The following is a 15,600-nucleotide window of genomic DNA, read 5'->3' as shown; positions in this document are numbered from 1 at the left end:
TTCATCAGCCCAGCAGAGCGCCAACTGCAGAAGGCAGCCAGGAGAGGAAAGGATGAGGCGCCTGGGTGCTGAGTCATTCGGCACCTGTGCCATGGCCTGAGCAGGCCAGTCTCCAAGGAAGGCTGCCAAGCCTAAATGTCCTGGAGGAAATTAACTCTTGGGCACCATGCCTCTTCCAGGAACCAGTTCCCCAGGCTCTTCCTGGAGGAAAAGTCCCAGTGCTATTGATGAGAACCCCTCTCTGAATAAGAATGGCAGGGTCCACCGCCCACGCCAGGTAGCCGCAGGGGGAGGACCTGCCACCTGCCATCTTCTCTCTCTTCTCTGTAATGCAGAGGCCCTTGGCATCCCTCCCAACTGTGATTGCAGGGTGTTGCTGCTCTAGGAGCAGGGCCACTGATGTCCTGGGGCGCCCACTTACCCTGGCAAAGGTGCGGAAGCCCTGGAGGATGGGTCTGTAGCCTGTGCAGCGACACAGGTTTCCTGTGGGACAAGGAACAGGGGCAATGTCAGTGTAGGCTCCAGGGCAGGTGAGGGGCTCTGGCTGAGCCCGAGGCTCAGACACCTCCTGAATATTCTGTTTTCTTTTCCTAGAAGGCCCCTCCTTCTCCCTTGTGCTACTGGCTTCAAAACATCTACCACTTCTTCCAGGAAGACTTCCTGAAATGCCCTAGGTGCTTCCATGGTGCCTAGTCATCGTTTTATGAATGAAACTCTCTCTCCCTCAGAGTACAAACTCCCTGGAGGAGGGATGGTGTCTTTTATCCCCATGTCCCTTGTTCCCTGGCTCATGATAGGACTCAATATAACTGGTTGAATAAATGATGGACTGAAATGGTGAATGGACGGGGAGTCTTCTCTATTCAGTTCAGAGAAACAGACACCTGGCCCCGGCTCCTAGGCCCCTGTACCGAGGGAACGTGGGAAGTTATCCCTGCCCGAGCTCAGAATCCTGGCTGCCTTCTCAGATGGGCCTTTGCCCTGCAGAGTGCTGTCCTGGTGAAAGCTGAGATGGAAGGAAGTGATATCACTAGGCCCTGTGGAGTTTCCAAATGGTCTCCCCACTGCCACCCACCCCAGTGCAGAGGGAGGGCAGGAAGACACCTTGGGAAGACCAACACCAAGGCAGGCTGTCTCCAACCTACCTGCGTGTTCCTCAAACTAAGAGAGGCCAGCCCTCCGGTAGATCTTAGCCAACACGTGCGGGTAGACTGAGCTTCTTCTCCTAAGGGCAGTGCCCCAGACTCCTGCTTCCACTTGGGCCCTGCACTGACCTCCTCAGAGCCCCATCTGCCACCCTACCTCCTGGGCTGTGCCCGTGGCCCATACCTTGGAAGGCATCCTCAATCTCCTCCATGGTGGGCTCGGGCTGGTTCCGGAGCAGCGTGTACATGCTCATGACGATGCCAGGGGTGCAGAAACCGCACTGGGAACCGTGGCTTTTGGCAATTCTCTCCTAAAAGGGACAGATGACATGGACACCTGTGTTGGCAGAACCCCTCTCAGACTTGCTACATGACTCAACTGAAGCCAGGCCACGTCGACCAGGCAGTGTGGGCAGCAGGCACTGCACAGAGTCAAATCCTAGTGCCATCACTTGCCAACTGTGGCCTTGGGCACATCACCGAGCCTCTGTGAGCCGCAGGTCCCTCGTCCTGGTACTTACCTCTAGAGCTGTGGCGAGGATTCAATGAAATAATTCACAAAAACTCTTACCATTATACCTGGTATACAGTGGGAATTCAAGCAATGTTCGTTATTAGTAGGAAAGGCCCTTCAGAGAAGAGTGACTATTAGAGCCAGAAGCATCTTCTCACCCTCCGTTCCCTTCACTGAGCAGAGGAGGAAGCAGGTCCAGAGATTAAGAGATTTACCCAGAGACACACACAGTGAACGGAAGAGCTGTGTCACCTTCTGTTACCTACACTGCCCCGCAATCCACCTCAACCAGCATTTGTTCAGAACCAACTGAATGCATCTTATTCCAAACTAGAATACCACTGTCCAGTGGTAACCCTCGACATCCAGTGTGGACATAAGAGTTGAGAAATGGATCATATAGACTATGTGAGCCCTAACTGGTTTGGCTCAGTGGATAGAGCGTTGGCCTGCAGACTGAAGGGTCCCAGGTTCGATTCCAGGCAAGGGCATGTACCTTGGTTGCCAGCACATCCCCAGTAGGAAGTGTGCAGGAGGCAGCTGACCGATGTTTCTCTCTCATCTATGTTTCTAACTCTCTATCCCTCTCCTTTCCTCTCTGTAAAAAAATCAATAAAATATATTTAAAAAAATAAATAGAACATGTGATATGCATTAATTATCACAAAATTTTCATTCAAACCTGCAAGATTTTCATTATAAGGAGATTTTCCACATTATTATTATCATCATTACTATGTCTCTTAAGAGTCTCTCTTGGCACTTACATTAAGTAAAATTATTAGAATATTGTATCTCCAGTGCCTCACATATCTATTTATTCATTTTATAAATAATTACTGAGAAACTATTATGTGCCAGGCATGATAGGGGACCAGACAGTGAGGAAGAGAGATAAGGTCTTTGGTCTCATGAAGCTCATGTCCTAGTTGGAAAAATATTGACACACACGAAAAAGAAAATCCAGGAGGAGATCAGCGCTATGTAAGAATTAGTTCAGGATGACAGGACCCTGAGTGACCATGGCTCCTCGAAGTGGTCAGAAGTGGTGGCTTTGAAAAGGTGACTTTTAAGTTGAATTTAATAACAATTTGGATCAGGGAAGAGTGTATATTCCAGGCAGAGGGAACAGCACATGCATAGTCTGGTGTGCTAGAGTGACTAAGGGTCAGTGTGGATGGAACCCGCTGGGACAAGAGAAATTCTGGCAGAGATCACGCAGGTCCTCATAAGCCAGGGTCAGGACCCAGATTTCTATTCTGGGTGTGATGGAAAGCCATAATGGGATAAGATCTAATTTATGTTTTTAAAGAATCTTCTGGCTGTTGGGTGAGGAATGGGTGGTAGGGGGCAACAGTAGAAACAGAGGATTAGGCAAGAGGGGATGACGGCTCAGACCAAGCAGTAATAAGGAAACTGAGAGAAAAAGGAGGTGTCACTGTAGGATTGGGAGGTAAACACTACTTCTGGATGGAGTGGGGGTGGCGTAAAAGAGAAAGCATCAAAGGTGACTCCTAGATGTTTGTGTTGAGCAAGTGGATGGATGCTTTTGCCATTGACTCAGATGGAGACAGACTGGGGAGGAAAGAAGTAGGGAAAGAATGGGCCCTTGTTACATTTGAGACTAGACACCATGTAGTGATATCAAGTAGGCAGCTGGAAATCTGAACCTAATCTCTGAGGAGAGGTGAAAGCTGAAGATATAAATATGCATACTGTTCACATGTAGATGGTATTAAACTCACATGGGAAGGGTGTGAAGATGGAGAAGGGAAAGACCCAGGCGGGCGTCCAAGGGAGCTGCAGCCACAGGGACTGAGCAGAGAGGACCAGCGCATGGAGATGGGAGGAGAATGAGGGGAGTGTAGTGTCATAGAAACCAAGAGAAAAAACTGAGTGGACAAGGAAAAGTGGAATCTAGCTCTACAGCTTATCTGGGAACCAAAATAAGAGCATGGGAATAAGGATTTGTGTCACTGGAAAGGCAGGGTATTAGCCTAATTACACATATATGATCTCAGTATTTAAACTATTCATTCTTTCTTTCATCTATTTGTCTCAAGGATAATTATAAGCCCTAATGAACCTTCTCACATCTCCTTCAGGTTGGACAAGTTTAGCAATTTTCCCTTTTCCTGCCTAAGCTAAGAATGAAGTCACAGAGGTGAAGCAATACCATCCCCACCCCGCACTGGCCTCACCTGGCTGGTCCCAGATACTCCTCCCAAGGAGTATAACCACCTTGCTCAACCGGAGGTCCTGGCTCCCACATTCATGTCAGAGCCCAAGGACAGCATGCTCTGGTCAACTGGTCTCCCCTAATGGTCAAGGCAGGACGAAGACCTGGGTGTGGCTCTGGCACCCGCTGTGATTGTAATCTCCCAAAGACCTCCCTGCCCCATTTCCCCAAACAAAAAGCACTGGGAATAATGGCCTTTCCTTCCCGCAGTTCTCTGCTCCCACGCGTGCTCCGTTCCACTTCACCTGAGAGCATCCTGCTTCTCTCCACAAAACCTCCCAGACTACTGCCCACTCTAACCCAAAAGCATTCCCAGTTTCTATCTGTTCCCAGGGGGTCTGGTAGCATCATGAAGAAAGCCTTGGTCAGACACTCAAATGTCTCTGTTCTCTTATTCAGGCCTTGTTTACCTGCATTCAATAGGATGGAGGCCTAGCAGCCCACATTTGTATTATCTGCGGGTGGCAGGTGAGAGGTACAATGGAATTGCCATTCGAGGGGGCAGGGAGTAGATGGGCTTTTTATCAAGGGACACAGAGCACTTGAAATCTTGAATCTGGGAAGGCAGGGGGTTTCCCAAGCATATTCAAGCTCAAGGTGAGGAAGTTCCCCCACCTCTCCTCCCTGCAGTTCTGGTGCAGCTGGACTGTCCAGCCACCAGATCCAGTTGACCTCTCAGTCCCCTTGGAGTCATGCAATGTTACGTTCACCCCGTCACAGGAGAGAGCTGCAGCATGGGCTCCTCTTCCTTTTTCTGCCTCACAGCCCACCCCACCACCACCACCGCCACCCCTAAGGAGATGGGGGAGTGGCCCGGCCACAATGCCTCCTTTGCCCAGGGGTGACAGCCCAACAACCCAAAGCAAGTCTGTAGCTTTGTCATGAGCTCCCTTTGCTCTTGTTACCTGCACGGGATGCAGCCTGGACTTGGTGCTTCCTATCCCTTCCACAGTCGTCACAGCAACATGGTGCAAGGAGCAGATGGGGGCCAGGCAGGCATTGACAGAAAAGTGGCTGCAACCCCAGATTAAGGACATTTCATTGTCCATTCAGGTCATCGGGATGGACCTGAGTGCAGGGCCTGGAAGACTTTGTGATGCTGTATCATTTCTTTCCACTCTACATTATGTCCTTTTCTCTTCTACAGCTGTTCTTGTCTCTCCACCCAAGACTCTGACTGAGGGACAAAGGATACTTCCCCCCTCCACCCCCCGGTGAGGCCTGAACCCTCCAGTATTTGGGGGTCAGGCAGCAGGGCACCCTATGCCTCTCAGCTGGAGCAAGGGAGTCAGGGTCACTTTCAGATGCCTCTTACTCAGCCCGACCCTGGAGGCTGAGTTAAAGGGAAGTTTCTGGCAGGTGCCAGGCCCAACATGTGCTCCTCTCTCTGCAGGGCCCTTCCTTCACCTCTTCAATTTTAGTACCTCCAGGCACTTTTGCTTTCCTGTTTTCACCCACCTCTACCTCCCTCATTTCTCAGGGGACACGAGATAACAACCCTTAGAGCTTGCTTACATCCATTCCTTTATCCATCATTCATTCACTTGATCTGCTATTGATTGCCAGCCATACACCAGGCACTCTACTGAGGGCTGAGAAGTAAAGGTGATTAAGATGAAATCTCTGTTCTTTAATCATTTGCAGTCAACCAGGGAAATATAAGCCAGTGTGAAGATGAAATTTAAATATCTTATTATTGGTGCTGAGGAGGGCTGTGCACAGGGCACTATGGGACTAGCTCAGACAAAGGGCACCTAACACGATTTAGGAGATCAAGAAAGCCTTCCTGGAGGAGATGGTATTTTTCCGAGTCCTCAAGACAGCAGTGCATCCTTAGCCTCCCAGAAGGAGCCATGTACAGAAGTCCTGGAAGAAAGGATATTCAAAAAGACTTGGAAAACAGCTTATACAAAGACCAAGAAATTAGTGTGAATGGAATGTTAGTTGTTCACAATTGTCTCTGCAGGAGGGACTAGGATGCACTGATGAATGGAGTGCTGGGCCCATGGAGAGAAAGAAAACTGGAAAGGAAAGGTGGGGTATATTGTGAAGGGTTTCGTGTGCTAAGCAAAGAGATTGGACTTTATTCTGGGGGTGATGGAGACCTATTGAAGGATTTCATGGGATGTGAAATGAGACTGGATTTTAGAAAGGTCACATGTGTGTGTGCGCGCATACACACACACACACTCTCACACGCTCGCTCGCTCACTCACAAGCTGACTCCTGCTTCATAGTCCTCACATGGGCAATCAGCCAGCAGGCAAAGGATACATGATCTTGTTCTGGAGACGATCATACTTGGAAAGCATCACGGTGCAAGCTCCACAGCCCCCTTCTCCACAGCCCAGCTTGGTCCCGCTCAGCCCCACTGAATGGTCAAGGGTTAAGGAACACGAACTCAGAGAAAAAGCGTCTTTGCTGGGCTGCTGGGAAGTACTGGGCAGAGCTTCGAATGTAGAGCCACCCACTGTCACACACAGGCCCCTCCACCAGGGAGGCAGCAGACCCACACGGCCTCCTCATCAGAGAGGCTGCGCTGACCCCAGGAGGCAGGGATGGGGCCATGCACTTGACCAGGACTTGAATACTAGAAACTTTTCTTGGTGTCAGAGTCTTCCAGGCATGGCCTTATAGCCCCCCAGTCCAATGATCTCCCTAGGCAAGAGAATTGGGCACCTCAAAATCTGAGCATGTAGATAGCTGTCATATCTGCCCAGCAGGGCTGCCATGAAGTCACTCGGACCAGAGAAAGACGTTGATCTGTTCTGGGATTTGCTGAGTCCCAGCTTTTTATCCTGAACCTTTGAGGCTGATGAAATACAAGCACCCAAATTAGGGCTGGGCCTGGCCTTTTGAATGTCCAGTCCATAGGATATGTGAAGGGAAATTAAAATGAAGATTTTTTGAGGTCAGAGACCAATATTGGAGCCATGTCTTACACATACTTGTGGAAATAAATAATCTGATACTTTGCAGGCTCACTTCTGTGGGTGTGGGAACAATCCTTTGTTGTCCCCAAATATGTCACTGGGATCAGCCACTGGATATTCCTGCCTCTGGGAATAAGAGGGGTCTGTTGACAGAGGTCAGGATGAGCATCGTCCTGACAACAGACCCCTGGAGAGTTTCCAGTACAGGTAGCAGTGAAGAGCATGGCTCTAAGCTTTAGTCTAGGTTGTGCCAATGTTTGCCCAGAATGCACAAGTGAGAAGGTCCCTCAACATGTGCAGACCTCACTTCCTCCTCTGCCAGAGGTATTGCTGTGGGGACCAGTGAAATAACCCACAGAAATCACCTTGAACTCCACCTGGACATAGTAAGTGCTCATTAAATGTCAGCTTCTGTTATATTTTTGTTATTGTTTTTGTTCCAGGGTCTCAGAATATTTTCCTACCCTGAAAGAACAAACATTACAAGGGTTCATTACAAAATATGGGGATATAAAGTACAGCATAGGAAATACAGTCAATAATCCTATCTAATAAAGAGGGAATATGCTAATTAACCCTCACACCATCGCAAAGATAGCAACACCCACAGCCAATAAGGAGGGAATATGCTAATTGACTACCCCACCCTCAAAGATGGCGAAGCCCACAGCCACTAGATGGCAGTGCCCAGTCCCTTCAGCCCCACCAGGGTACCTGCCTCCAGAGTCCCCCAGTCCCCTCAGCCCCCCAGCCACCCAGGGCTGGCCCAAGGCTCAGGTAACCAGGGCCAGCCAAAGCTTGCACTGCCAGCAGTGGCAACAGCAGAATTGTGATGGGGGCGTCGCCTTCCCCTGATCGCCGGGTCACCTCCTGCCCCTGAGGGCTCCCGGACTGTGAGAAGGGGCAGGCCTGGCTGAGGGATCCTCCTCCAGTGCATGAATTTTCATGCACCGGGCCTCTAGTATTGTAATATCTATGGATGGTGCCAGGTAGGCACTGGAAATATTAGGGGGGAGGAGGGGAACACTTTATAAAGTATGTGATTGTATAACCACTATGCTGTACACCTGAAACCAATCCAAAATAATATTGAATGTCAACTATAAAGTAAAAATAAATAAATAAATAAATAAATAAAATCTTAACAAGGTTTGGGGGCTCTTACAGGCACCCTCCCCACGCTGAATTAAGAGCAGAATCTGAAATCCCAGTCAGGTGACCCCTGCCCAAGCCTCCCAGCACTGTCATTTCCACAACAGGTGGCACCTCTACATCGTTCCCCACCTCAGGCTTCCCTTCTCCAACACACACTGCTTCCTGTGACTTTCTCTCCACTTGCTCTGAGCTGCAAACTTTCCCCAGGAAGCCCATTTAGGTCTCAGGCAGAGATGGGCTGAGGATAGTCCGGGTCCTCTGAGTGGGAATGACCATGAAGCTGGCCAGCGCTAATGAGTGCCTATGGGAGCTGCTTGTTTTACAGGCCCAGGGTCAAACCTTGGCTTCACTAGAGTCTTCGCTAGAAGAGATCTTAAGGAGCATCAAGAACGATCTTCCTATTCAATAGCTGAGAATTGCAGACCCAGAGCTCAAATGACTTCCCAGGGTCACACGGTGGCCAAGTGCAGCTAGAATGCAGGTGTCCAGAGCCCCAATCCAGTGCTCCTTCCTCCACACGCCACAGCCTCCCCAGCAGTCACTAGAAAATGACATGCAACCCGGAGAAGGAGTCCCACTGGCCCTCTCCCGCACCCCATCCAAAGTCAGGATACGCTTTCTTCTCAGGTAGGCCAAAAGGGTTGTTTCTGGGTCTGCATTTTTCTCCACCACCTACAAAATAACAGAAAAATATATCATAGGTGTACTTAGCCATTTTATTACTGAAAAAAAAATTGTTAAAGTTAATGGGGATGTGTTAAATATCTTACAAAAACTAAAGGGCTTTTTCTTGAAAATTCCATCAGAATGAACATATTCACTACAAGCCAAACTATGTATGTACTGACATCTTCAATCCTAAGGTTCTACAGTAGGACCCACCACGAACACTTAGGTGTCACATCTGCCGTGCTGGGCTGACTGAGGCAAAGCCCTCTCTAATTCAAACATGTCACCTCATTTCCAGCTGCCAATCTGTGAATGCCAGGGACAGCTGAGGTGGCAGTGTGCAGGCTCTGGGTTTGCCTCCTGGGGTGTCCACACTCAGACAGCGGAGAGCCAGTCTGTGGACCTGTGCTCACAGCCGAGTATTGTGCGCACTGGGCTATCACAGTCAACAACATTAACACCTGTCGGAAAAGGAGAACTCTCCAACCAAAGGGCCACAAATGGGATTTCCAATAAAATGGAGGAGGTTGTCTACAGAGCAAAATGCGAGTTCCCAGGGCAAATTTTCAGAGGAAATCCATGGAAAACTATTTCATGCCTCCTCACACATGATCAAGGGTGAAAGGGTTTGGGTGATTGGTATGGTTAAAGGGAGAGAATTTGTGATGAGGGTTTCAATAGAGAGCCCTGTGGTATGACTTCCACATCTTCCTAAAGTCAGGAGAGAAGTATCTGCTCGCACCTCACACGTCGTGAGGGGGCTTTCATAGCACCACGCATGAAGTTAGCGTGTGACCTTTGCAGTACTGGGGAAGTGGTGGTCTGGCCCATCTAAACAGCCAGAGGCAGGCCCACCAGGCAGCTGAAGAAGCAGCATCAGCGTTGGGATTGGGGTGCAGTCCCAGAGTTTGGGAGAGCAAAGCACGAAAAGTGTTGACCATGGACCTAATGGAGGCCATGCATAAGAGAGAGACAAAGAGAGAGAAAGGGGTGGGGGGGAGAAGTAGGGAGGGAGAGAGAAAAAGAGAGGAAGGAAGAGAGAGAGAGAGAGAGAGAGAGAGAGAGAGAGAAGTGTTTAAATCATTCTCCAAAAAAAAACAACTACAGGTGATGGGACCTCCAACAGAGTCTGTGCAGAGTGGACCTCCCAAACTGGAGGCTGAGAGAGAACAGCGGCCTGGGACGAGCGCAGACCCCATGTCAGAGCTCCCACTGAATGTGCCGCTGATGGGAAGCCACCTTATCCCAACACCAATCCAATGGAAACCTTCTTGCTGCCCTCATCTCTGTCCTGAACTGAGACTGTGTTCGGCAACTCAGAAATGACCATAGGGTTTTTTATTAACCAAAAGTAGTCAAAGAGGTAACAAAATGCCAGAATTCACCTCTTCAATCAAGTTTGAGGGAAAGGGAAAGATAGGATGAATTTTCCTTTTTTATTATACCCCACAGCTTATTCAAGGTCCTGGTTACAAAGTTTACAACAGAAACTATGCCTTTCCTCTTGGAGAAGAAATCATAAATGTACAAACGAAAGATCCCCAGCGCCTGTTCTGTAGATGGACGTGACAGACGTACCTACTGTCTTCTCCCCAAGTGGGTCCTTCCTCCTGCCCTCCAGCTCTGCTTCCATCACATCACATCGGTTCCCTGCTCTGCCTTCAGTGACCTGCAAGGTCTCCCAGGTTCCTTAGGCTGTCTGTCAAGGCCCTTTTCAATATGTCCCCCACTTCATTTTCAGCCTTCCCCCCCTACTTTCCCTGCCAAGCTGGTCTTCGTACTCCAGTGAAAACACACCATCTACCTTCTGACTCAGAAGTCTTCAACCATTTCATTCCTCTTCCATCTGCGTCTTGACTTATCAGAAGACCCTGGACACCTCCCTAGTAAGCCTATCTATATGACCCCAGCCACAAGCCCACCTCCCTGAATTCCAACAGAGAATGGCTGCACCGCTCTCAGAATCTGGTTGCAAGGTTTGCCCCCAAAAAACCCCATGGAACCCTCTCTCTCAACGGGATGCCAGTGGGTATCCCACAGGAAAAACACTTTGTGGGGAAGGGAGCTTAGGAGACACTGCATTAGGCAGATTGTTTTAGAAAACCTCAATCACCAACACAAATAATGGCCAAAATGGGTTTATAATCCATTAAGTAAAGTTAAAACTCATGAGTCTGAACTAATCCTATCTAAAAAAAGAGTAATATGCAAATTGACTGTCACTCCAACACACAAGATGGCTGCCCCCATGTGGACACAAGATGGCCACCACAAGATGGCCAGCAGAGGAGGGCAGTTGGGAGAGACCAGGCCTGCAAGGGAGGGTAGTTGAGGGCGATCAAGCCTGCAGGGGAGGGCAGTTAGGGGTGACCAGGCTGGCAGAGGAGGGAAGTTGGGGGCGACCAGGCCTGCAGGGAAGGGCAATTTGGGGGGGACCCAGGACTGCAGGGGAGAGCAGTTGCGGGGGACCAGGCCTGCAGGGGAGGGCAGTTAGGGGTAATCAGGCCTGCAGGGGAGGGCAGTTAAGGGTGACCAGGCCTGCAGGGGAGGGCAGTTAGGGGCAAACAGGCCGGCAGGGGAGCAGTTAGGCATCAATCAGGCTGGCAGGGGAGTGGTTAGGGGGTGATCAGGGTGGCAGGCAGAAGCAGCTAGGGGCAATCAGGAAGGCAGGCAGGCGAGCAGTTGGGAGCCAGCAGTCCTGGATTGTGAGAGGGATGTCCCAGATTGGAGAGGATGCAGGCTGGGCTGAGGGACACACACCCCCGTGCACGAATTTCGTGCACCAGGCCTCTAGTAATTAATAAAGAAAGAAACAAATGGGAGAGAAGGGAAAGTTTTCTTGGCAGAAGAAAACCAATTAATAAACATGACCGGCCATCTTATAACCTGCCCCATAATTGATCCAGTTGAGAATGATTAACATTAATGGATAATAAAACGAGTGTGAGTGAAAGTTTGATAATGGAGATATTTACAGCCTCAGAGTCCCTTCTCACAGATCATTTACTAATGATAAAGGAAGCAAGAGTAACCTGACAGTGCAGAAACCTGGGCACCAGGTCACCCCAGGAGCAAGTTCACACCCACTAATGCAGACGCTGACATGATGTCCTCCCAAGAAGGCCGCACCACTTCTCTGGAATTCCCGCCCACAGTGCAGACTCCGGATGGAATTATTAGAAAGCATGACACAAACTCAAAATGAGGCACATTCTAAAAAACAACTGACGTGTTCTCTTCATAAACATCAACGTCCCAAAAGACAAGGAAAGCTATGGAGCTGTTCCAGATTAAAGGACACTAAAGAGACTTGACAATTAACTGCAAGATGCAATCCTGGGCTGGGGTGGGATGGGGGAGTCATGAAGGACGTCCCTGGGGAAATTGAAATAATGTTGCATAAAATCTATAGATTTTAGATCATAGTATTATGTCAACACTAAACTTCCTGATTTTTAAAATCTGTGGTTCTGTTATATCTTTATTTTTAATTTAAGGGGTAAGAGGGTATGATGTCTGAAATTTACCCTCAGATGATTCAGAAATAAAATTTTATGCTTTATATATTTAGTTCTATTATTTACATACATAATAAGTATATATTTGTGTACTTATAATACATACACCTATATATCTATGTACATGCTTATAAATACATACATATATATGTAGAGAGAGAGAGAAATAAAATACAAATGTGGCAAAATGTTAACAGGTAGGAAAAGTCTATTTAATATTTCTTTGCATCCTTCCTATAATATTTCTGCAAACTTAAAATACAAAGTTTAAAAAATAAATTTCTTTGCCAGAGGATTTTTTAGGGCTTTTACTATTCATCTCACTCACATGAACTGGGCACCTGCTTCGTGCCAGCACTGGGCTGAGTGGTTTAAGAATATCTAAGAAGGGTATCTCATGGGATAGTTTCCTGTGAAATACATTTTGGAATATATTACTTTGCCTAACCATAATCCACCTCTGCAACTAGTTCCTAAACTCCTGAATGGCAATGCCTCCAGCCCATGTATATCCACAAGCCCAGGGCTGGGAGGAACTTGCAAAATGTCAATGATGTGAGGGAGGGAGAGAGAGAGGCTCGAGTCACTGACACTGACTTCCTGTGGAGGGAATCACTATTGGACACCTTCAGCTGCACCCTACATGCTAAACCTCCCTAGCTTCCTCCAAATGCCATAGTCTCCACTAAACAGAGAGTGATTGCTCCGAAAAGCAAGGATCCTACCCTCCCAAGGGACTATCACTACAATAATAAAACCCTGGGCAGCTCTTTCCCTTCCACTCTGACTTCCGATCAGAAGACGTGAAAACAACAGCCATCAAGGCCCATCATCACCACAGAAGGCCCCCTGGGTACTTGATGGTAGGTATCTTACATCCTCCCCAGGACCCCAGCTAGTGAAGCACAGGGAGAGTAGAAGGCTCACACTGAAGAGTGAGTCACCAAGTTCTGGCCCCTTGGTTGATAACTTCTGTGTATAATGTCCTGTAACAAAAGGTCTAGAACGTTTGGGACTCGACATGGGAACACGCTTACTCACACCTGCCATAATTTGTTTGGCGATTCCTTGGCTGGGTCTTGTTTTTAGAGTACTGCTTTTACCTCATCACTCATTGCACTGCCTGTCCTCTTCCCAGTGGTTTCTCAAACATGGGTATTCATCACCAAAACTGGCCATAATAGATGGTAGGGTTTGATGTGATAATACCATCTATAAATTCGAAATTGCTTTCCTCAAGTGAAAAATAAAACTCATGAGAAAGCAATTTTTTCCAAGCCGGATTTCCCTTCAAACACTCCAGTGCCTCAGGGAAAACAATTTGTAAAGAAGAACAGAAGCTTGTACTGACGCACAGGAATTGATGGCTCAATAAAAAAAAATCAACTTTAGAGGGGGGCGTGGCCTTGGAAGTCATTAAGTCCACCCCCTCATTCAATGTAAAAATTGCTTAGAACAATCCCACAGAAGACACCCTTCTAGAAAGCCAAGTCAACAACTGTTTCTTAAATCTCTACAGTGTAACTGCTAAATGCAACAAAATTGTTGGAAATGTTGGGTGCAAAAGTCTTAACTACCACCAACGTGGAAGCTTTGCCCTACCTCTTGGTTTGCTGCCAGATGCCAATCCTGGAAAGAAACTGGCACGGAGAGACAACTTTGAACCCAGAAGGGCATGGCTGACCCCGCTCCCCAGTGCCTCCCGGTGACACCACGCACTGAATCCACAGCCTTTGGAGCACTGATGTTACGGTAGCTCATGGAATTTTCTTGCTAGTCACTCAAATACACCCTAAGACTTAAGCATTAAATGTCCTATGAAGCACATTTTAGTTCTTGAAAATTACTGGCAAAGTCACCCTGTTTTTCTTCTCAAAATTGCCAATACAACAAAACAAATAAAATTGCCTTTTTGGGGGGGGGCCCACTGGGCACATTATTCACCCACATGGTCACATGGCTATTTTCAATGTGCAACAATCCCTCTTACTGTCCCATTCATTCCCAACTGGGGAATCGAGCTGATGCAAGCAAGTCAGCAGTGGTGTAGGGAGGGCAAGTGGAAGATGGAGACAATATAATGTGCTTGCACCCTCTCTCTCTCTACACCTACATTACAATTTGCAAAGGTCCTCATCCTTCCAGTGCTGCAAGGACATGGTCCCCATGTCATAAGTCCTCCTCAGCCCCATCCCACCCTCACCTTCCTTAGGTCCCTGGGCACCCATGAAGATAATCCAAATGGTCCATTTTTATCAAAAGGATTTGCAATATTAATATGTAGAACTAAGGGCAGGGGCAAGCATGCCCTTCATGAAAATAAATGTGTCTGCCACAAGATGTCAGTATACGTACTCCCACAAGTTAGCAGCTATATTTCCATACATGAAATATCAGAAGCAAAGGCTGCGTACACCTTATATCCTGATTAGCAAGGAAATACGTTCTTGTTCCTTCCCTCGGTAAAGAGATCAACAGAAGCCTTAGGACATATTTGATTAAATACAGAAATAGAAGTGTGGTGGGTGGCCTCCTGTCCTCCCTTCTCAGCTTCCTGCCAGTGTCTCTTCTGCTGTGGGGTGGGTGGGTGGGGGAAGCTCACAGACACTTCTCTCCTCGCTTCCCTTCCCCTCATTCCTTTGCCCCTTGAGTATCTGTCTTGACTCTGTTCTAGCCCGGAGAAGGTCTTCTTTCCCCAAGGTCACCCCAAACACAGGCACACCTTTAAAGGGAGACAGAGAGAAGAAAACACGAAAGAGAGAGAACAGCCTCTTCCACAGGACACACAGCCCTTTCCAGGGAGCAGGGAAGCCAAAGCAAAGGTCAGCTCCTGCTTACCTTTCTGCCATTCACAAAGAAAACCAACTCGTCCGCTGTCATTGTCAACAGGTGGGGCCCCTGAACTCCAGGTACCTCACTCCCAAGAGGCAAGGGCAGTTATCACTCCTCTGTCACTTGAAAAATACGCCTCCCCAAAATAATGAGGCCAAGTAGGCCAATAGGAGGGAACTAGCGTACAGCCTCAGGGGTAAAGTTCCTGGCAAAAGCCACCGGTTTGCATAATCAAGGAAAATGAAAGTAATCATTCACAAGCAAATCACACCCCCAACACCTGTGCCATAGAGCACAGAGGAAGGCTTGGAATCAGCAAGGTTATCGGCCTTGGTAGTGTCACCATGGGTCTTAGGCACTGCTCTGTGGAACCTGCTTCATCCTCCCACTGGCTGAACACAGAGAAGGGGGAGGGGCCATTGTCAGAGTCAGGGCAGTAGGGCTGACTCACACCCTCCTTGTCCGCACTTGATGTTTCACCATTTAGTTACAGCAACGCAGACTAAGCACTTACATGCAGGGCTCATCCTGCTGGAGGAATATGGAGGTCACAGATGTGGTGCCCAGTGATCCAGATGCAAAGCCTGGCATTGGA

The 15,600-nt window shown here is 48.3% G+C and overlaps 1 protein-coding gene across 1 annotated transcript in view; it reads right to left on the bottom strand.

Moving 5' to 3' along the window:
• Positions 1–15,126, bottom strand: part of XDH (xanthine dehydrogenase) — a 59,728-nt gene extending 44,602 nt beyond the window's left edge. The window contains exons 1-6 of the mRNA XM_080686749.1: positions 15,012–15,126; positions 8,601–8,658; positions 6,173–6,269; positions 4,804–4,912; positions 1,330–1,456; positions 422–483 (exon numbers count right to left, since the gene is read on the bottom strand). Coding sequence (XP_080542875.1) covers positions 422–483; positions 1,330–1,456; positions 4,804–4,912; positions 6,173–6,269; positions 8,601–8,658; positions 15,012–15,053 — 495 coding nt within the window. The 5' untranslated portion in view covers positions 15,054–15,126. The remainder of the gene's footprint in view (positions 1–421; positions 484–1,329; positions 1,457–4,803; positions 4,913–6,172; positions 6,270–8,600; positions 8,659–15,011) is intronic.
• Positions 15,127–15,600: the final 474 nt, after the last annotated feature.

Source organism: Plecotus auritus (assembly GCF_963455305.1).
Source record: "Plecotus auritus genome assembly, chromosome: 8".
In the NCBI taxonomy this organism is placed as follows: domain Eukaryota; kingdom Metazoa; phylum Chordata; class Mammalia; order Chiroptera; family Vespertilionidae; genus Plecotus; species Plecotus auritus.
Note: the sequence above shows the minus strand (reverse complement) of the source record. Positions and strands in the feature narration are given on the sequence as shown.